The sequence below is a fragment of the Antennarius striatus genome, chromosome 7, assembly GCF_040054535.1.
Source record: "Antennarius striatus isolate MH-2024 chromosome 7, ASM4005453v1, whole genome shotgun sequence".
NCBI lineage: Eukaryota > Metazoa > Chordata > Actinopteri > Lophiiformes > Antennariidae > Antennarius > Antennarius striatus.
The window spans coordinates 9,433,361-9,455,301 of NC_090782.1; the positions used below are offsets into that span (position 1 = coordinate 9,433,361).

The 21,941-nt window shown below is 39.2% G+C and overlaps 2 protein-coding genes across 6 annotated transcripts; one reads left to right on the forward strand and one right to left on the reverse strand.

Annotated features, from left to right (window-relative positions):
* Nucleotides 1–441: 441 nt before the first annotated feature.
* elovl1b (ELOVL fatty acid elongase 1b) lies at nt 442–12,807 on the reverse strand. Of its 5 annotated transcripts, XM_068319015.1 has the most exons (10): nt 12,665–12,731; nt 5,589–5,657; nt 4,487–4,587; nt 3,167–3,269; nt 2,906–3,096; nt 2,064–2,144; nt 1,903–1,959; nt 1,703–1,808; nt 1,325–1,461; nt 442–1,140 (listed from the first exon to the last, which is right to left on the reverse strand). In XM_068319015.1, exons 4-10 carry the CDS (start codon nt 3,243–3,245, stop codon nt 820–822), a joined length of 972 nt encoding a protein of 323 aa, XP_068175116.1. In that variant the 5' UTR covers nt 3,246–3,269; nt 4,487–4,587; nt 5,589–5,657; nt 12,665–12,731; the 3' UTR covers nt 442–819. The 5 variants fall into 5 exon arrangements, with proteins under 5 accessions (XP_068175116.1, XP_068175117.1, XP_068175115.1 ...); XM_068319016.1 differs by lacking the exon at nt 5,589–5,657 and having other exon boundaries at nt 12,665–12,722; XM_068319014.1 differs by lacking the exon at nt 12,665–12,731 and having other exon boundaries at nt 5,589–5,736.
* Nucleotides 12,808–16,509: 3,702 nt separating this feature from the next.
* Nucleotides 16,510–21,877, forward strand: mob3c (MOB kinase activator 3C). Its single transcript, XM_068319018.1, has 4 exons — nt 16,510–16,817; nt 18,330–18,932; nt 20,060–20,262; nt 20,997–21,877. The coding sequence occupies exons 2-4, from the start codon at nt 18,515–18,517 to the stop codon at nt 21,024–21,026; spliced, it is 651 nt and encodes a 216-aa protein (XP_068175119.1). The 5' UTR covers nt 16,510–16,817; nt 18,330–18,514; the 3' UTR covers nt 21,027–21,877.
* The last annotated feature ends 64 nt before the right edge of the window (nt 21,878–21,941 follow it).

Sequence of the window (21,941 nt, forward strand, 5' to 3'; positions counted from 1 at the left end):
TTCATATTTAATGATTCTCAATTCTTTAATTTTGCTGAGATTTTAAACTTTGGCTTTGTGAAAGAATCAAGCGAAAATTGACTAAACTGAATACATCTGGCTTATTAGGCCAAGTGTGCTTTTTCAAACAGTCCTCTAACCATTTAATGTAAAAGTTGATTTACAGTTGTAACACGCTGGCACAATCCTGCTGGCAACTGAAGCACGTGGGTGTAGATCAGCAGGATGGATTCTCCCATCTGAATCCTAAACAAAAGTAGAATGGGGCTCTTGTCTACCTCCTACTAACTCCACATACTCAGGATTGTTAAGACAAGAGGCCCAAGCAAGTGTTTTGTTGCAACACAGCATAATGTCAGTGACAGTCTTAAAGAATAATTGAGAAACTTTCCACCACATTATACAGTTTTCTTCTTAAAAAACAACAGATCCAAAGAGATGTAAGAATTCAAAACGAATTTATTGGGACTCTAAGTTTTAAATACGTAATGTAACAAATTTTAAAGCATACCAAAACAATGTTATTTTGGAATTATAAAAGTATTTACAAAAACGTTCGTGTTTGATAGAAACTGTACAGTCATCTGTCCACAGTAGATTGGGATAAAGGAAAGTGGGGTGCAAAAAATAAAATAGGTGGTTACAATCAGTGAAGACAAGTTATGGCATCTTCTCTTCATTTAGCGTGTTTCATAATTGGTTATCCAACTCAGACAAAACCAACCATTAATGGAAGCCCAACTGTGGAAGTCATTGACAGTAATTTCTAAAAAAAAAAAAAAGCATTATAAAACGTAAAAACAACAAAATCTTGATTTCCTAAGATCTCTTTAACTTTTCACTTGAATAGCCACCATTCTCCAGGTGACTGAAGCCATTTCTGGCTTCATGGTTGAGGCTGCTCTCCTTCTCGCTGCATTTGCTGTTGGCATGAGGAATGGTGCCATTCTGAAGATGCTTAATGTCCTGTTTTGGCAAACGCTTTCCTTTCACATAAGCATGGATCCAGAAATTGGAAAAGAGCACAAAGAAGAAGGTTCCATACATCCAGACAAGGTGGATGATCATAGGGAACTGGTAGTCACAGCTGTCCATGAAGTAATACTGGGTAGCGTGGAGAGATACCAGGACAAACTGGATCTATTGGAAGAAATCCGGGGTTAGCCACACACTTGATGTATACAAATACCTTTACCTTTATAGCAGAGACACTGAAACATTTTAAATGCATTAAAGTGACATTGCCCTTGCATTTGATTAAAATAGTTGATTGAACAACCAGTATGCATCAAGTATAGGATATGTGGGGTGTGTGTGTGTGTACCAGCTGAATGGCAGTCATGTATTTCTTCCACCACAAAAACTTCTGGAAGCGTGGCCCAGCAGCAGCCAGACCATAGTAGAAGTACATGATGACATGGACAGAAGAGTTCACCATAGCATGAAAAGATCCCATTCCACCTGGGGTAACAGTGACAATACGGTTAGTGTGGCAAAACTATTAGAAATTGATTCTTGGTTAATCATTTTAGAACTAGACAAAAATGTACGAGTGTATGAAAAGACAAATGCAGGAATGAAAAGGGAGAATGTTTTTGCAGAGGTCAGCAGGTACAAGATTGATTTTCAGAATAATGCTCCCAACCCTTCCTGCAATAGTTTGTGTTTAATTTTTCAGTCCATTTAGTTAATGTGTACTCACCAGGAGCGTAAGCAACTCCCCACCACCAAGTCCAGGGCATGAAAGAGTGATGGAAGATGTGAAGGAAGGTTATCTGACCCTCTTTTTTCCTCAACACAAAAAAGACCTGAAAGACAGGTTAACAATTAGATTATGCCAAGACAGTGGGGGTAGGAGAAAAAAAAAAAAGCTGCAAGTTTCAGACAAATGACTGAAGTTACCGTGTCCATGAGCTCAATTATCTTTGAGAACCAGAACAACCAGGCCACCCTCACCATCTAGTGAAAAGAAAAAACTTGAAATGACAGGAAACAAGTGCACAGACAAACACTAGTTTCATTTTATGTTGATCAAGAAATTTGAATATTTAGAGTGCGCTTACTCGTAGTGCTTGAGGACTGTCAGATGTATCAATTGCATCACACCGCCAGGTATATGTTGTGACCCACCCAGATAACATGAACTAAAAAAAAACAACAGATTGTTACTTGATTGAAGATGGCCCTTTTCCCCATAGTTCAAAATTAGACAGTTTATCCTTAAATTCATACTGGATCCAAATAAACACTGATGAAATGTTAGTGTGCACAATGTCTAGAGCTACAGCAGTAGAGACTTCTTGAAATAAAAAGTTGGCAGAGCGTTAGAATTGGTGTATTACAGCTGTAGCCACAATGGGTGTCCTTTTGCCTACAAGGTGAGCTCACTTGTCAGCATCCTGTGGCGAGCACCCTTACTTACCAACTCACTGGCTGCCATTGACATCTACAGTCATCAAATCAGCTTTTCCACAGGGAGTGAAAATAGAGCTTCCAATTCATGCAATTTAGTGTCATGACGACTGATCCGGGTATAGAATCAAAGATGTAGGAGTTATGGGTAACTAATGATGCGACAGTTTGCACATGTTAGAGCTCACCCCCGAGTGAACACGGCGTTACTGAGCGAAGCATCTTGCAATCGGTCAAGAACAAAAAGAAAACACCAATAAAGTCCGCTGAAGGAGATCAATGTTTACAAATCTCTGGCAGCCAATGAGTTCAGACTATTATCTGATTAGCATTTAAGATACCTGTCCAGAATCTCTCGATTGTATTATAGTTCATAAGTGACAAGTGTAATTTACTCCCAACCACTTTACCATGGTAAAAATATATATCTTGTGCACAGCCGTAATAAAACAAATTACAAGACTCCACATGTTAGAAACTTAAAGTGTCTTACTTCCCAGACAATGAACACAGACAGTCCCACAAGCATGAAGTTGTAGACAATCATGGCTTCTTTTAGCTGGAAGGGCTTGCGGTGTGCCATTAGTCGAGGTCCAAGGTAGAGTATGAAGAACAGGTAGCACAGCAATATGAGTGACATGGGGACAGGACTCTGCATGAGTGGATAACCCTTCAACCGTGGATCTACAGACACACACCACTACATTAGAAACACACAGGAACCATTATGTATTCAGCTGGGCTAATTACCTACCAACTCCAGCCAAGAGGTAGTCGTAGATATCCACAGCATGTGAGCCAATCTCCTGCATTCCTTGGAGCATTTTTGCCATTGTGTAATACAGTTGCCAAATTATCTGCAGAATACAACAAGAAAAGTTTTAACTTGTTGGAACAGTGATCCACCACTCCCACGAATGATGACACGTCTCATTCATTGCCCGGGTCTCACTGGTCAACACCCATGACCAACGAATGCCTTAAAAGAGGAGCATATGGTGACATTGAACTATTCAGTAGGACCCGAATGAGATTACTGGGACAGGGCAGCTCATCTTTGACCATCAAAAATCCCCGGATGCTTAGCACTGGTCCCAACCACCCAGGTACAGGGCATGATATTAGTGGGTCTACGCTACAGACAACTGTGAGGGAATCCTACTCTACACTGAACAGATGATCGACTGGGTAATGTGCATTAACTTCTGCTATAAGTCCTGCAGTAAATAGTCCCCTAAAAAATTTAAATGAAAGCAGAAAATGGGAACATTTAAATATCAGTGCACTTAAAAAAGGCAGAACATTTATCTAGTTCCCTAAACCAAAATGTAGTCCAAACACATCTAATGGAAAATGAACAAAATAAACTGAATGAGATGAACTACATATATGGGAAGCAGTATTCCGCCGGCAGAGGGTAGTGCAACATGCACACAGGAATGCTGCCAATGTTCTGCTCTGCATATTTTCTGTTGACACAAGCTTCTCATATCAAGTGTAAACTGTAAAATATTAAAGTACATGCAGGGTGTGGCCTCACCATGACCACGGAGCAAGTAATTGCTGTATAATATACAGCCTAGACTTCATTGCCAAAGAACAAAATTGAGCAAATACAAATAAAAATAATTTTACTTTGTGAAAAATCAGGGAGAAGAGATCAGACAGGTGGTGTTCAGGATCACTGCAAAGGACATCGCAAGAATGATGAGGGAAACTACTTGCAAGAGTAACTTAAACTCCAATAAAAAAATGCAAAGAAATACAAATTGGCCTTTTTGCATAACCCAGATCAATTTGATGAAAACTTTTGCTCTGGGACCCACTGGAGTGAGCATATTCAAAGCTGAAACTTGGCACAAGGTAGCAGTAAAAATTGATCAAGACTTTCCTCCAATGGTAGAGCCTGCAAGCAGCCTGATCAGGTGAAACTGTTACACACAAATGATGTGTGGACTTACTGGTTAATCTTGTAAAGATCCGGGTGACTTGAGTTGTTTCAGTGTCAACAGTACAAAAAAAAAGGTGGAATTATATTATAGATCAGATAATTCATATTTCAGAAAACTCTTACATAAAAAGTTGGTTGTTTTTGGACTGCTGATGGGGCATTTGGTCAGTCACTTCACATTTCAACAAGAGTACCATCATGCCTTTGGTGTAGAGTGTCGTTTTCTGAGGAAAAATTCTGAACGTTAAATTGATACGATCATCCAGTTTAGAGTGTTCAATGAAAGTTATTTTTACAGCTTTTGCGAACTGTCGAGTAGTCCTCAGACCATTTCACATGACTTAAAATTTGACTTCAATTGCTTGGAATTCAAAAGTTGTTCTTTAAAGCAGACTTTTTGGTGAGGTTTAATTTCAACGGTTGAAGGTTTGGAAACACAACAGTTCAGATTATAAATGCCAACAGTCATTCGAGTCAGGGGGTTAGTCTTACAACACCGAGGATATCTCCTAACTAAATCCCATAAGACAGATGTTCAGACATTTATTTTTTTAGAAAAGGGACATTCCAGACAACTAGCACAGACCATTTTGCAACCAACATTATTAACAGCACCTCCCGTCTATACCCTTAATGAATCTTGTCAAAGTCACGATAGCACCATCAAGCTCCACTAATACAGTTCTGACCTCAGAATTCCAATTGGTATTTTCTTAGTAATTCCTCATAAAGCAGGACTTTCCTCAACTGAAATGTACAGAGCAAAGATGATGCGCCCATTCATTTTTTAAAAAAAATTTCACCATAGACAACCCACTAATAGATCAGTCCATTTGTGTGAAAAATCAACCTAGCACAAATGCAGTGTAATCCCTACTGTAATCCACCACAGCCACTGGAATCATTGACAAGGAGGTGCCTGGTTTACATATACCAGGGAGATATAGCACAGTGGAAATAGAAGGCCAACATGTCCTCGTGCAACTGTCAATGAATCATAGGGATGGAAAAAGAGGAGCGCTCACTCATGAGGTTGAAGTTAATGAACAAACTTGAGGGAAGAGCGAGGCAGTGACACCATTAAACCCACCATTAGTGATAAAAAGGGAAAGTTAAAAAATAGAAAGCTTTCCTGTAAATAAAAAACCCAGAACCTTCACACTCCATTTGCCAACTTCACACTGGTTAAACCACCGTTTACCATACCCAACACTAAGCAACCTACCTTGTTGAGTTTTTCTTCAGATCAGAGTCAAATGTGGACTTTTTTGCAGCACAGCAAAAGGCAGGCAGTCTGATATAGTAGCAAAGACAGAACGAAACATGGAGCAATGAACGGGAAAGTGAGCTGACAGTGTGACTGGTACAGCAGTTTTCCCAATCCCCACCCTCCCTGACTCATACAGTGGATGAATAAGTCACTCACAGAAGGAGAGGGAGGGAGGGGGTGAGGCTCACCCAGACGGAGAGGGGGGGGAGAGGGGAGAGCACTGTGCGAGCAAGTGACCTGAAACAGTATAACTGAGGTGAGGCAACACATTCAAACCCACATCATAAAACCTAGGAAAGACTTGCTGCTTTTCAGCTGCCCCCACCTCCCCTCCCCAAGAAGACCCTTTACCCTCCAGCCAGCACCGTTGCCCTGTACATTTTCCATCAGGGGTGGGCTGATAATATTCACAGGCAGCGGGTGAGAAATCAGTAGAGACTCTGTTATCATGAAGGGGGCTATTGTTACGCCTTTAATGGCTCTCTACCCGACCAACACCCATTGAGCAAAGCTAGCACTGAATTCGCCCTGTGCTGAGACAATGCAATGTATAAAATTACACATCTTTGAAAAGAATGTCCCCGTTACTTTCACGTCCAAGATCCTCAATCCAATACGAGATAGAACTCAGTACTATTCACAATTCGATAGATTTCTAGTGTGTTCTTGAGGTTTGGCTCTTATCACTTTGATCTGCCACACCCAGCCATACAAAGCAAACTTATTTTAACAGCAGAAGTACTAAAATCATTACATTTTCTACTTCGAGAGCTTTCTCTCCTGTGGCTGCAATAGTAGGCAAATAAGACATGAAGAAACCCCCCCCCCCTCATTTGTGAGATTTACAGTATGTAGTCTACTTGTCAGAGTTCTAGTGAGTTTTGGGGGGGGGGGGGGGGGGGAGTCTTGAACAGATCACTTGTGCAAAAGCATAATTCAGTGATGTGCTGCATCGGATTTTACTAGTTTTACATATGGGGGGGGGGGTGGAGGAAGCACTCTTTCGGCCTCTGCTCCAAATAAACATACCCGTCAAGCCGCTCTCCTCTGCTGTAGCTGTCGACAAGACAGTTTTAGATATGAAAGCAATCTTGTTCATCTTGCTCCATGAGCACCTTATGTCACCTCCAATTACTTTGCTCCTCTTTGGCTTTAATACAGAATAACTACTTCTGTTCAATCTTTCAAATAAAACTGGTTTACAACTACATCTATTGTCAGTCGGACTTGAGCTCAAAATTCATAAGCTCCTGAGTTAAGAGATACCTCTTTAACCCTGGGACAGTATGAAACTGGACATTTTAAAATCAATCCGGTTAATGAATAAATACATTTTGAAATGTTCATTGTCAGATCTATTGACATCTAGTGGACATAACCAGATCACCAGTGCAGGACTCTGATCCGAGCATACACAGCGGTGAGCAGAAGTCTTCCTGAATTTCACACCCTGGTGCGAAGAGTTCAAATGTGCTGCCAAGGTCTTGTTAGGTCGTCAAGTAATGTGAACAACGACTTCTGCTCTGAAAAGCCTGAGGCCTAAAGAATTGAGACACTGCCTCAGTGGTTAATGTAAACTCATCTTGTCAACTTATAAACAGTCTGATTAGCAGTCTAGCAAAAGACCTTGAAAACTGACTGTAGACATTTCAAACAAACTCACTCTGGCCTTTCAGTCTTTTAAACCCCTAAGAGAAAATGTCTCCAGATAAACACTGGCTGAATAATCCAAAGCAGTTTCCAAAAAAATCCACTTATGCTTAAGAAATCCAGATGTTTAGACAATGAATATGAATGAACACTGATTTGGGCACACTTAACATTCACGTCTTGAACTTGTGCATTGTAAACCTGTGTCACCACATCTCAGTTAATCCATCAAATTAAAAAGCAAATCCCAGAAAAAGTGACCAAAATTTGGAGTCAAATTGTGATCATTAACATCCTATGATTTCTCAGGATCTAGGTAAACGTCTTAAAATCCGACACCTACACTAACAACAAATATTAGAACTCTGTTGCATGTCGCAGTCATTTATCAAATTAATTTTTGATGTGCTGGTCTTATTGACATGTTATGATGCAACCAGTGTCAACATCCATGAAGTTTTATGCAGAAACTTAGTTATTGCTCCCATTTCCACATGATTGGGTAGACTGTCACAAAAAAACCAATTCTTTCAGTGGTACAAGCACAACAGGCTTGATTTGTGGTAGCTAATAGGTACACAGCATGTGCAGGAATGTGGCAGGGCTTGACTGGAGACTGACATGTTTCCACTGGGGGGGGGGGGGGCAGTATCAGTAAAGACTAGCCATTTACTGATGTCACTTTGTTCCTTCCTCTACAGCTGTCATCACTAACTCAGCTTTCTAGAAGTTTCCAAAGGCAATAGTTGACTCAAAGATGGTTCAAGAGACACAAGGGGAAGTTGATGTATAGCTTAAAGAAACTCAAAGATGAAAAAGTCAGGATGAGCATCACATTGAGTGACGTTTGGTAACATTTAAAAGTCATTTTAGTTCATACTCTGCTTGCATTAATCAATGATTACACTAATTATCTTATCGATAATTCATGCATAGGATATTTCAACTATGGAAAATGATGTGGGTCAAAGTTGAACCAGAAAAATATTCTGTAAAACTGAACAAAAGTTAGGTAGGTAGAAAAAAAAAAAACAGCTTCTTTAAAACCTGAATGAGCAGAATAGCCACAATCTCAAGCATCCGAAGATGCAGCCAAGATGAGATCCCCATCAATGAAAAGTGATACAATATTTGTACAATCAAGTGAAAAGGTGGAGATACCAATAGCAAAACATTCAAGTTGATAAATGTTACGGTACAGTGAAAATGACAGACTCAGATTATGACTAGAACCCAACTACCCTGCCAGTTCAAATCACAAGGAAGATAAGGATTTTCTTTCATACAGGTCCTTCAAGCGACACCTGAATGTGGGGAACAAATACGTCACCTGCAAAGGTGTCCCAATGCAGTCGCCTAAAAGATCTCACGAAAAAATAAAAGCGCTCCAGAATTATCAATGAAGGCAGGTGTAAAAATGGCCCAGGGAGACCGGCTCAGATTATGCAAGACTTAACCGTGACTGGAATGCAACACTATGAGTGCCAAGAATACCCAACGTGCTACGATGACAGTCTCTGCATAATAGTGAAAAGCATGCAACTGCTTGGGCTTGGAAGAAGCTAGGTACATGGAAAACAATTTTCATCTGTGACACAGGATCATTCACCTAGTATTAAACCAATACCAGCAAGGAAAACCTTAGACTAGTAAAACCTGTGAATATTTTCCAAAATATGATGCTACAACTCAGATCAAGACCATGCCATTGAAACCTAGGGCAAACCTTGGTGAACTGTTAGAGGCAAGGAATTTGCATACTCATAAATTGACAATTTGGCCGTTTCGTGTAAACAATCCAATTATTTGGTTTGCGGTTTTACCCTCACTTTGTAAAGCAGCTACAAAATGAGCCTCTATTCCCAACTTCCATTAAATGTAACGCACATCAAGTGGAAGCGCTCCCTTACCTGCAAAGGTAAGGAGAAGTTCAACACCACAAAATCAAATTTAAAAAAATTCAAGCTTCCTAAAATGGTCTGAACTTGACAGTTTGAGTGAAAACAAAAAAATTCCGGTAAGAGCAAATTTTAATCCATTAACGTCTCCTTATTGATTCAGTTTTCAAATATAGAACACATCTGATTTGTTAGGTTAAATTAGCTGAAACTCATTTGGGCCTTTGCAAATCCAAAAAATACATACAAGTTAATTAAATGTTAAATAGTTTTTCCAGTAATGCACATGCTCATTGAATATAGAGCAGAGATCATTCGAGAGCCATGGTACTGCCAGGTCTGAGGGAGATAATGGTCAATATTCCTCGTCATGCGAGGTCATCATGACATTTGAATAAAAAAAATAAAAAAAGTTTAATACTTTCCCTGGCTATTAGTCACCTCACCACTTGTCCTTGCACTGTAAGGCAAGAAGAAATTTTAAACACATATAGCTTAGTGCAGCAGCAAACCATATATAAACACTAAAAACATTTAAACAAATACAAACTTCTGGTTCCTAATTTAGAAAATGTGATGTTTGCATAGTCTCTTTAGGAAGGCCGTTCATACATAACTGGAACTAGTGCAGTAACTTACAAGCAGCATACCGAAACCGATAAGATCAACTGAAGTATATTCACCACGTGTAAAATACAACTCTGGTTCATACAAGTTAATCTGAGGTATACAGATTCCTGACACATAATGTCCCTTTTGTTTTTAACCAGATTAACCTCAAGCACAAACTTCTTCCTGATGACATTTTTCATTGTAAGACAGGGGTGTGGAGTGTAAGGAGTGTTTGACAGCGACAAAAAATATATGAAAAAAACACTAGCCAAAATAAATACCTGTTAAGGGCTTTAAATAGCTCCATAACTTGATACAGTTCCAAATAGCTGAAGGTCAGGCATTTAGTGGAAGGGCATGACTCCCCCCCCCCCCCCAAAGCCCTGTTACTACAGCTTTTCATGAAATAATTGACGGAAAACCTAATTTGGAAAACAAAATCTTAATGGAACTTCAATAAAATTTGTCAAACCAATTTGTACTATATGACCTTTATTTTGTGTAATTTTTGCTTAATCCAGAATTTTTTCACATGCAAAATGTAGATCGTATGAGATTTTTGGTAAAATTTTCACCTAGAAGCCTCAAACTCCTGAAAGGCCAAGTGTATCAAACATTACACACTTGGCTTTAAAGGGTTAAATGATTGATACTTGAAAACAGTACAGCCTTCGGGCATCTTCACATTAAAAAAAAAAAAAAAACTGGTTTAAGAATTGGACTCCTACATCGGGTTTCTACATGTATTGTCAGTACCACTCTTGCTTTTTGAGTCACTTTGAGTGTTTACATTACACACAAGTAATAATGCTGGAAGGTTAACGGTGTGACACTGCTGAAGTGTTTATACTTCTATCACAAGTACACCAGGGTGGTTGACCTTGGAGTCCTATGTCTCAAACCCACAGGCATTGGTTACGGCTAATGTTTACATGTCTACCGAGTTAGTCATGCATGCTGTACCTTAGGCGACAGTCACTTGACAAATAAGACATCACCGAGTGGATGTGTAGAACTCAGTAAGTCATGTCATGTTAGAACAAAGTATTTTCTACAAATTGTTTCCCAGGGCCTCGCGGGGAAACGTACTTAACAATTTTCCCATCAATATTTGTCCATGTGTAGGCGATTTGACACTGGATCACATGTCAAGAAAACTTGTAGGATGTTGGTTTTTACCCCACTAGTCTCATTTCCCCATTTGACATTGTGTCACAGCCAAGTCTGACGAAATCAAACTGAACTGTTTGGGACAAGTAATGTTGCAGCCAGTCGTTTCTTAAAAAGGTGACAACTGTCAGGTTACTTTCAAGATATTAACATTGTAGCACAAAGACTATTTACTCCTATTTTAAAAGTAGGTAAAGACTGATTTAATGGAACAAAAAGTACAAATTTTAGTTATTTTCTCAGTGCCTCCTAGTAATGCAGTTGTACCTCCACCAGATGGTGGTAGGATACCTACAGGATGTTTCCTACAATCAAGACAGGCAGAAGAAGCATGTTAGCAGTTTAAGTCGGTTGTGGAACATCATCAACTCTCCCCGGTGAAACCACCAGCTCACAAGTCAAACACACACCAGCAGGAGGCTGACCTGCAGGTCAAGTCAGTGGTTAGTTTTGGGAGCAGGTTTGACATTTAAAAATTTGAATGAGCAAAAGCTCATGATCTGGCAGGTGATAACTGAAGACATATGTTCCCACTGGCTTTATTAGTGACAGCTATCACCCTGTGTGTGTGTGTATCAATTGATCAGCAGGCCACTAAGTTAATATTGTGCCAATTTGGATATTTTGGAGAAAAAGGAAGGAAATTAATAAATGATGTGAACAAACGACGAGTAAAATGTTATTGTGGTCATTTCAGTCTAGAGGGCCAAATCAACATGAAGCTTCTATACGCTGAAGATAAGCAGCTATGTGCACATTCAAATCAAGTCCATACATTTTCCAGCAGTCATTTCTCGAGAACAGTCTAGTATAGTACATGAAGCTGCTCACACATTTAGTTCCCATCACCTCTGGCCGTTTGAGCAAATCTGCTCAGTGTACAGCTGCATGTGGAAAGTGTTTTGAACCAAGCGTCAAGCGTGTCAACATTAAATGATCCCATTAAAACAAGTGAATAATTCTGCCTTTGGAACCCCGGTGAGATCACCTAGCTCTCCAGTACCACCCCACCCCCCCATCTTTTCAATGAAGATCCACGTCAAAGGACCAGTAAATCACTTGATTTCTATCTGTTCCCTCTCTTCCAGTTGATTCCAAATGACTGAGTGAGTCAAGTTGAAAGTGACATACCACAGACTCCAGCTGGATTTTACAGTCAGTATAGTAGAATACAAGAACACTAACTCAGCAGCCGTCTGTTAAGATATAAACCACACCTATAACATTTGGTTCATAGGTGGTTTAAGCTTTAATCCACCGACAGGATGTCCCTCCTGCGGTGGGAACCAGCAGGCCTCTGCACACAGGTGCGTTACAGGAACAGCTGCTGACCGGCGGCCTGAGTTCGGCGCGTCGACCATAGAACACATTCCCGTACATGAGGCCGGCCTGAGGCTACCCATTCCTAGTCATTACTCATAAAAGGACGACAAAAAAAAAAAAAAAAAAAAAGTTTCTCAATACCCAGTCTAGTTAGTGAAGCAGCTATTCAACCCAGATGAATGAAACCCTACCGGGACGCAGAGATGAGCAGCGAGCCCGTCTCCAAAAAACATTAAATAGATTTTTTATTTTTTTTTAAAAAGAAAAAAAAAGAAAAAGGGCGGCACGTGGTTGACAGTAAAAGCTCACCTTGGTAACGGTTTTCACAGGCACGCAAACAGTGTGCGCGGACAATAAAAGTGCATTTTTAAAACCAACCTTTGAAGAGGGTCTCAGGGCGGGATGGCGGGCGTCGAGCGACTGTGGTGGAAATCGGCTGGCTGTGTGCTCTTCCTCTTCCTTTCGGTTTAAATCTTCCGTGTGACCCAGCCCTTCGATGAATCAGGAACAAGGTGGAGTTATCTCTAAACGACGGATCTGTCGGCCCATGTGGACGTAATCAAGTATTCTAATGATCAAACCCCAAATCAGTCGGTGCGCAATGACGCATTGGTTCTGTTGGCTCTGACGGGCTGGAACGGACCGAACTCAGCCGTGGAGCAGGTGAAGCGCGTAGAGGATGATGAGAAGGATTAGTAGCTCTACTATACTGTTGTTTCATCGGTGAGCTCCTCTCATGACAGGCAGGAGTCCGTGTAGCGGACCTCAGGTCACTCAAACCTGTTTGTAGGGTTTACTTTATCTCCATGTGTAGCAAACAAGAGAAGGAGATCATCTGGATTATCTATTTCATTTTCAATCCACACTAAATCGCACACACATTAAGATGCCTGCTGCCTAAAAATGTTTGAGTTGTTACATTGAGAACCGTGTTATATTCTCTGAGGAATTATAGTCTTAATCCAGGGTTCCAAATTTAATTGACCAGTCTTTTGAACTAGTTCCACAGAAATTATTTTACAGAAGTATTTGCACTATCCTGGTGACAACCCAACCTGTAAACAAACAAATGAACGCCAATGTAAAAAAAAATAACTTTTTTGATTGGTGTAATAATAATTGAAATTAAAATATCCAGACATATACAGTTCATTTTCAACCACTAAAGCCAATCTTCAGGTTGATTTGAGCCCATCTGTGGCTGCTGAGCCGGGGTTGATGTCTCTCATTACTGCTGTTTGATTGGTTTCTGTGCTGACTGTGTGTGCCTTGAACATACTGTAGACCACGGCGCAGTTCAATAGTCTGTGTTTCTCTTTTTTTATCATTGCTGCCTGTTTTGGGATCCTTGTTTATCTTGTCATCTCTATTTCTGACAGAGCATTGCACAATTTAATGATTAGTTCCACTCGACATAAAATGATAAAGAGGGCTGGTGTAGGTCACATGCATGCACTCTGACAAACAACGCTTATCTTATGCAAGATCAAACTGCATGTAATTTTTCATAAACAAGTTTTTATTGACTCACAGATAAAGGTTGTATTTAGTGGTTGGTTTTATTTTGGCAGAGGGCAGATGACATTAAAGTGATATCAGACCAAAATGTCAATAATATATCTAGGTTACAAGATTTAATTTTTTAAGCTGTTGAGGCCTCGGTGACGATGGTCTTGGTCTATAAGCTCTAAATGAATTTTAGTACTTAAAATTTGAATTATTATTTTATTTTCTTGATTTCCCTCCGGGGATCAAATCAGTATAGAAAAAAATCACATGAACACTACTCAGAAACGATGCTACCATTTTAATTTGTTCAATGCCATGTGCATGTCAGATAACAGTGCAGAGCTGTCTTTCAACACGATATTAACCAGTGCTCTGCTCAGTTATATGTCAGTTTATCCAACACATTTTATTTATGAATAAATGTGTAAGGTTAGTTACTACTATCCCTTATCGCAGCCTGTTAAAAGATCCTGTGAGTCGAGATTAGCCTGTTAGTAAAGATCAAAGCTGAAGGACCATTATTTGTACTTCCTTGTGTGTCACATTTTTGGATCATGATAATAACACAAGTAAAACTAGAGCGTTCAGCAGCATGCGTTCTCTCCAGTGTATGTGCGTCACATTGATTCCTGTTGTCTTCACTGCATGTCATAAAATTTGAACAATACTGTCTGAAGGTCAGATACTGTTGCTGTCATTTTGTTTGTTTCTCCGTGCATAGATAATGATATAGGTGTTCCACCCAAAGGATCCATTTTGAAACATAATTGCTCTTTCGCAGAGTTTAGTGTAAATCTGTGACAGGAAATTATGAGTATAAAATAATATTCTAATGCCATTTAATTCAAAACCACCACAATAATAATAATCCAGAAAATGTTTAATAGAAAATCCTCTGGATATTCGAAGGAAAGGCCTCGTTTAACCTTGTTGTGAACTCACCTGTAACCTTGAATCAAAAATGTCAGTGTAGTCTGCAGTTATGGTGACCTCTAGTGGACATTTTTGATTAGTGAAAATCATTACAATCAAATATTGTACAGTACTGTACTACCAAGATAATAAAAAAACCCACCAGTCAAGACGTGCCCGATCTGGTCTCACAGTGTGGAAATCGATCGCATGTCTCAGAATAAGAAGGAACAACTGGTGGGTTTGTTTTATTTCCACCGAGAGTCGAGCTCTGAATGTTGGTGCTGTCGCTGCTTATTCATGGGGGAACAATTGAATCTGTACTTTATGTTTGTTCCATAAAGTAAGTTTATTAAATGAACTTTTTTCCAATTGGTCTGACAGAGATGATTTTACTATTGATTCTCTGGTGTGCTGTCATGTTTTTACTTTATTAACTACTACTTGTGTTTGTAGTCATATAAGAATCAAATCTTTCAACGGAACCTGATTAAATCATATCCAACCTACATATGTAGTTGTTCAAGACAGACGGACGGACGGACAGAGAGAGAGATAGATAGATTTACTTTTCTTAGGATCCTTTTTGAAACATAATTTCTCTTATGCAGACTTTATTGTAATACATAAATAAAACCGACATGATTTGAATTGACTTAAAAGGTAGATAAAACAGTGGAAATAAAACTGTGTTCTCAAAAATGAGTGATATAAAGAAATATGATCTGACTAATAAAATTTTATATGCTGTATGTACCCATCAATCCTACAAGGCCCAGAGGAGTGAAGACAGTAACTACATTCTAATCGTTTAAACTTGCTTTTGGATTCTGAATGAGGCTGTTCACAGAGGAGTAGCAAATTATCTTGTAACCAAAACATTAGCTGCTTGTAAAAAGGGAAGGATAAATATGCCCTAATCCACTAAAGCTAAGAAGTGACAAATAAAAGATATAAAAAGAGGAGGACAATTAATTTAGAAACTCACTATCTCAGCAGGAAATGTTCACTGTTATACAAAATGAAACATCAGATGATGTTTAATACTGGGAAGGAAGACAAACTCATACAATGAAGCTGAATATATGGGATGGTGCAGCAAGCAAACACTAGAACTCTAAGTTTATTTTTGTAAAGTGATTCTGTTTCTCATCCTGGTTTCTATTATCACTACCATACAGGGGGAAGGATCATGTCACAGCAAGGTAGTTTTTGTCACGTTGGGTGTCAGAGAAACTGATACCTCATCATTTCAGTGACTCTCATTCTTTTTTGAAACAAAGGAGAAAGTTGGGACAGCTATCATGAGAACACTCAGCCTGGAGGCCACCAGGAAATTGATATGATTTGATGGAATTCTTTTGTCAGTGTTTGGAGGGACATTTATAGAGTGTGCACAGAAGGGCAAACGAGCATTTTTTTGGAAAGTAGCATTTTCTCTATTTAGGGTAAGCGCTGAGGTCAATGACAAAAACATAAAAAGGACAAGAATTTAAATGATATGTTGCGAAAACTTCACAAAATAGTTGTATTACACACTGCCAAACATCCAGAATGTTTGTAGGAGCGTTCTGCTCCTTCTGTCATAAATGCAGCTGAAGAGGAAGGGCTGTTTTCTCAGGATCTTTACCAGAGGCCTGGGCTTTAGTGGGACAAGTGGCTTCTCTGCCTGCAGGACTAGAAGAAAAAAAAAACATGGAGGAGGGAGGGAGGGCTGACTGGGGGCTTGGAAAGGCCTTTCCCAGCCCTACTGTTCTTACAATTTATAGGCCCTCTGTACACACGCCCACACACAGGCAGACACACACGCAAAGACAGCAGAGGCCCGCAGACAAAGTCAGGATATGACATCATCCACAGGAGGAGAAGCCAAACAACTTTTTCTCTCTTTAACTGTGCCGTCTGTGCTGCTGAGTGAAGTTGGAGTCTGTCGGTCTGCTGGTGAACGGCAAACGAGGAAAAGATCCAGAAGATATAGAAAAGGCAGAGCCGTTGGATTCGTACTCCACGGTGACTATAACATTGAGGATTCCAGAGCCTAATTCTTCCCTGAACTTCCCACTATACTTTCCATCACACGTCAGACCAGCTGCTGCAGGATTTCAGCCAGGTACACCACAGACAGCTTTTTCCATTTTGTAATGTTGTTGTTTTTGTGTTGTTGTCGTTTTTTATCTCCCTCTGACTCTTCTTTTGTGTTTTTTTTTTACTGCAGCCTTCAGTACTGTCTCTTTTTCTTTATAGTTTATGTCAGGTCTTGTAGGGATTGTTGTAGATCTGGTAAGTCAGAGGTAAACTCCACAATGGTGAAAGTATGTCACTAGTGCGTGATGGGACATGCTTCAGTTTCAAGCTGTTGAGGCATGCAAGGAGACAAAAAAGTGTTCAAAATCGAAGTCACTCTGTCACATATGTCCCTTTTCCGTTCTTCAGTAACTAGTTTATATACTTAACGTTTAACTGCGACAGTCTTCCTGAGTGTTGAATAACACATTGTAACCATGAGTCTATCTCAGAAGTCGTTTTTGTTTTGGTGTCATTCAGATTATCTCATGACTGCAAATTAATTGTCCCTGTGGTGAGAGAAAGAGACATGCCTTTTATAGTGGGGGAGAAAAAAAAAACTACTTTTAAACCATCCCAGTTTTCTCAAATTCATAAAAGTCAACAGAACTGTAGTTTCTTACAGCAGTCACCCAGGTCCATGTCACAGATTATTATGCAGAGACACTTCTGCATTTTTTTTTTAAACAACCACAGGAAATAAAGAGACCGGCAGTTCAAAATACGGATATCACGTTGCAACCACAGTCACTTGAATGTGACTGCAGTGGAAGTAGAATATGTTATAGTCTTCTAAAGAACTCAATGGAAAAACTCAAGTCAGGAGAGTTTTTTAAGTGTAATACAATTCATTGTAACTCCTCCAGCTATAATGTTCTTTTTTTTTTAAAATATGTGCACCTTCTCTGTATTTACTCATTAAACATTCAAATGCTAAAAAATAGGTCATATTGTCATAACCTTTCTGTGAGGTCACGCTCCCATCTTCCAGATAGCGAAACAGATATCAGGACAAAAACAAAGATTTGTCAGTCATATATCAGAACTTCTTATTTCCCAGTAGAGGAGCTGCTTCTCTGTTCTTCATCACTTGGCAAAGATCATACTGTCATAGCATTTACGAATGCGTAGTGCCTTATCTTACACATTTTCTCTATCAGCCTTGTTGTTCATTCATGCTACATACCATTCATTTCCCTCATCATGCCAGACTGTCATTCAGTGTGTGCTGTTGAAAGTCTTGTGATGGGGTCATGTCGGTCACACAGAACAGTGAAGGCACATTTAGGCTGAGCTCACTGTTTTTTATAGCAGGAGAAAACACGTCGTTTTCAGTGCAATACATACTTTGGCTTTAAAAATATTTCACTTTTGAAATATAATACCATGCCTGCCTACTTCTTTGTTGCAAAAACCCTTTAGACAATAATATGTATGGTTTTATAGTTATACCTTTGACATTTTGCTCATGTGCAATTTTGGTCATACTGGTTAAAAGAAGTGGATGGACAGGAAACAAATAATCCTCTGACTTTTTTGTTGTTGTTCTGCCTCACAGAAACGTCCCACCACATGAGAACAAGAGCTCCCTACAATCTTAACAAGAGAGGCGCTGACCCCCTGTGACCTGATTTCCAAGCTGAACGCCCAGGTCTACATCTCAGGAACATCACATTTTATTCAACCTAAACTAATTCTTATATTGGAGCGCTCCTTCTCACCTCAGGGGAAACAACTGCGTTGATGGCGTTGTGTCTTGGACAAGTGTTCAGCAAAGACAAAACATTCAGACCAAGGAAACGGTTTGAACCGGGCACCCAACGCTTTGAACTCTACAAAAAGGCACAAGCCTCGCTCAAGTCTGGTTTGGATCTGAGGAAAGTGGTTCAGCTGCCAGAGGGAGAGAACATAAATGACTGGACTGCTGTTCATGTGGTTGACTTCTTTAACAGGATCAACTTGATCTACGGCACAATGAGCGAGTTTTGCACAGAGCGTTCATGTCCCATTATGTCAGGGGGGCTGAGGTACGAATACCGGTGGCAGGACGGTGACGACTACAAGAAACCTACGAAGCTGCCCGCCCTCAAGTACATGAACCTGCTGATGGACTGGATAGAGTCGCTCATCAACGATGAAGACATCTTCCCCACCAGAGTAGGTCTGTGAGAAGCCAAGAAATGAAAGAGCCTTGAGTTTGTTACTTTATCTATGATCGACTGCTTCTTGTTGTGCTTCATGGGTGCTGCAGTGAGTCTGGGGTGCAGCGCTGGTCCCCTTTATCAACATCTCATATGGGATGACAAAGTTCAGTGGAGGTTAATCAAACAGTTATTTGACATTTAGAGAATAATGAGCAGGTAACTAGGCTGTCATTTAGACTTGACAAGCAACATTTATTACAGTTTTGAATTTCATCATACAAGAGGAGTGAGATCACTGGTTGGCTTTATGTTTGAATGAATAATGGGCCTCTATGTGAAGTTATGCATGTTTTTCTTTCCTGAATTTTCCTGAATTTGACTATTTGTATATTTGTTGAAGGTGTTACCCTGCCTTTATTCTCCTATTCCCCTAATCTGTCAACAATATCTCAGGGCTATGAGCGGTGTTAATAGGAATGAGATACAGTAATCATAAGCAGGAATGTTGTGTTCTCGCACAGTGGTGGGATACCTTTTTCATCAAGTGTACATCCACCATCCCCACAGAACTGTCTCATTGTTTTTTTGCAACTGACTAAATAAGTCACTTTGGTGGTTTTTCTGGCATAGAGTATCAGTGCCATGTAGATGGTGATAGTTCTGCCTGGTTTCTCTAGGATATTTTTGAATGCATACATATATTACTAGGATTCAAATATAGTTCAGCTATTATTCTCATAGATCTCTGCTTATGTGTTTTGTATTGATCTTTGCTGTTTGTTACTATGTGTGTTACTGTTCAAATGACGAGACTTAAACTGTTCTTTAATGACATTTCTGTCTTTAATTTAGTTTAGTTTAGTTTAGTTTAGTTTAGTTTAGTTTAGTTTAGTTTAGTTTAGTTTAGTTTAGTTTAGTTTAGTTTAGTTTAGTTCAGTTCCGCTCCTCCCAAACACAAATTTGCATTAGATGGTAGATGTACACATGACTGAGTGCCACAAAATACGTAACTATTTTATTTCATTAATGTTTTTTATGTCATTAATGTTACTTTCAAAATCATGGCTAAATTATCTTTTCATGATAATAGTTTAGGTAAAAGTCCCTTCCTATCTGCATTATTTTTCTCCTTTTTTCACACTAGGAGTTCCTTTCCCCAAGAACTTCCAGCAGGTGTGCAGGAAGATCCTGAGCCGTCTCTTCAGGGTGTTTGTGCATGTTTACATCCATCACTTTGACAGCATCTGCAGTATGGGTGCAGAAGCCCACATTAATACCTGCTACAAGCACTACTACTACTTCATCTCGGAGTTTGGGCTCATTGATAACTCTGAACTGGAGCCTCTGGTAAGACAAAAAGAGAGTTAGAGGATCAGATGGATGCTTCATGTTATATTAAGTGGCAATCTGGCAGAATACTAGCAGTGGTCAGTGGCTGTGCGGCATGTTAAAAAAATGTGACATTCTAATGTATTTTCTTAGCCAGTGCACATTGCAAAGAAAATGAATTTGGTCTCTTGATGCACACAAACATGCCACTTTATTGTAAGTAAGAATCTATCCAGACACATTCTGTAAAAAGTCACATTACTGTGTATATCAATTTGACAACATGAACAGAACCACCTCCCCAAATTTCTGTCATGAAAGAACGCTTTCAGAAAATGGATGGGTCTGAAGGAAGAATTTTAATAAGAAAAGCAACTTTTTGGCCAGTTATGTAATGAATCAAACATTCTGCGGTTGTTTCCTTTTTCCTCAACAAAGGGAAAAGCAGTTTGCCATCCAAACAAGCAGAGAGAGAACCGTGTTTCAAATTGTGCGACTTCAGTTATCATGATTATAAACCCCAGGCTGAATAATTTCCCTTGCAAAAAAGAAACAGGAATGATGCAATACAGAGCAAAGAAAAGATCAAATAATCCTATTTCTTTGTCACATCATAGTCAACTACATAATTTTGGTTGGTTTGATTGAAACAAAAGTTAATAAACAGTATTCTAAGTTTGAGTTTGAGCAACCATTCATTTCCAAATTAGAAGTCTTACAAATGTCTTCTTTTTTTTTTTTTTTACCAACAGAGAGAGATGACAGAGAGGATATGCAATTAAGCAAGACCACGTGGACGAAGGAGCTGACATGTTTATGCTATGTAGTCTGAGCCTCATGAGAAAACTCAAATCTTCAAACTTCAAATCACTCAAAACAAAGAACAATTTCACAGAAAGTTGTATGAGTGGTTTCCTTAATATATCTGAAAAGATTCACTATCTTGCCACACTTCTTTAAATGGGTTTCTGTTGCTGCAGTCCGTTTTTACTTATGTAATTACAGTCATCGATATAGGACATGCGTGCTGTTTCATAACCTGCAACTCCTGTGTCCTAATGCTTATTTCCCCCCTGTGCATGTACATTTTGTTTGACTGTATTATAGTGCTACAGTGTTGAGTCTTATTTTGTTGAATTAAGTTTCTTTAATCTATTTGTTATTATGTGGTGTCATTTTTTATGGTTTGAACACAAAAATGCAATCTAAAAACGAGTAGTCTTCTGTGCATGTGGTCTTTATGTATTTCCTGCACTGTGTCAAGTATACCATTTATTCAATTTTATTATTTTTATTAAAAAACAACACTGTTTTGTGATAGGAGTGAACACTTTTATTTCACTTTTTTAAAGTCTACATTTTTAAATACACATACAATACAAAGACTTTTCAGATAACAGGATATAGATGGTGATAAACCACAAACTAAAATATATTCAATAGTAGGTGAGTCGTGTTCTCTTGAAAGTGCAGATGAAATGTTTGTAGTGTCCTCACAGATTTCATGCACGTTGTTTTTTCTTTCTTTCTTTTTGAATGTGAATTCCTTTTGCGTGAATCTCTTTTTGGATTTTGTGTGAGTGTGATTATTTTGTAATTTTTTTTGTGAATAAACGTGCTTTTAAAAATCAAACTCTTTCTTATTTTGTTAGAGACATATAATACCTTTCCAGTGCACTTTTTATTCTTCAGTGGTT

Excerpts from the sequence above, each read along its gene's own strand:
- elovl1b (XM_068319012.1), bottom strand. The coding sequence starts at position 3,245 with ATGGCAAAAATGCTCCAAGGAATGCAGGAGATTGGCTCACATGCTGTG. Across the intron at positions 2,145-2,905 it reads CTGTGTTCATTGTCTGGGAA|TTCATGTTATCTGGGTGGGT; the intron begins GTAAGACACTTT and ends GTTTTTTTTTAG. Across the intron at positions 1,960-2,063 it reads ACAGTCCTCAAGCACTACGA|ATGGTGAGGGTGGCCTGGTT; the intron begins GTAAGCGCACTC and ends TCTTTTCACTAG.
- mob3c (XM_068319018.1), top strand. The coding sequence starts at position 18,515 with ATGGCGTTGTGTCTTGGACAAGTGTTCAGCAAAGACAAAACATTCAGA. Across the intron at positions 18,933-20,059 it reads CATCTTCCCCACCAGAGTAG|GAGTTCCTTTCCCCAAGAAC; the intron begins GTCTGTGAGAAG and ends TTTTCACACTAG. Across the intron at positions 20,263-20,996 it reads ACTCTGAACTGGAGCCTCTG|AGAGAGATGACAGAGAGGAT; the intron begins GTAAGACAAAAA and ends TTTTACCAACAG.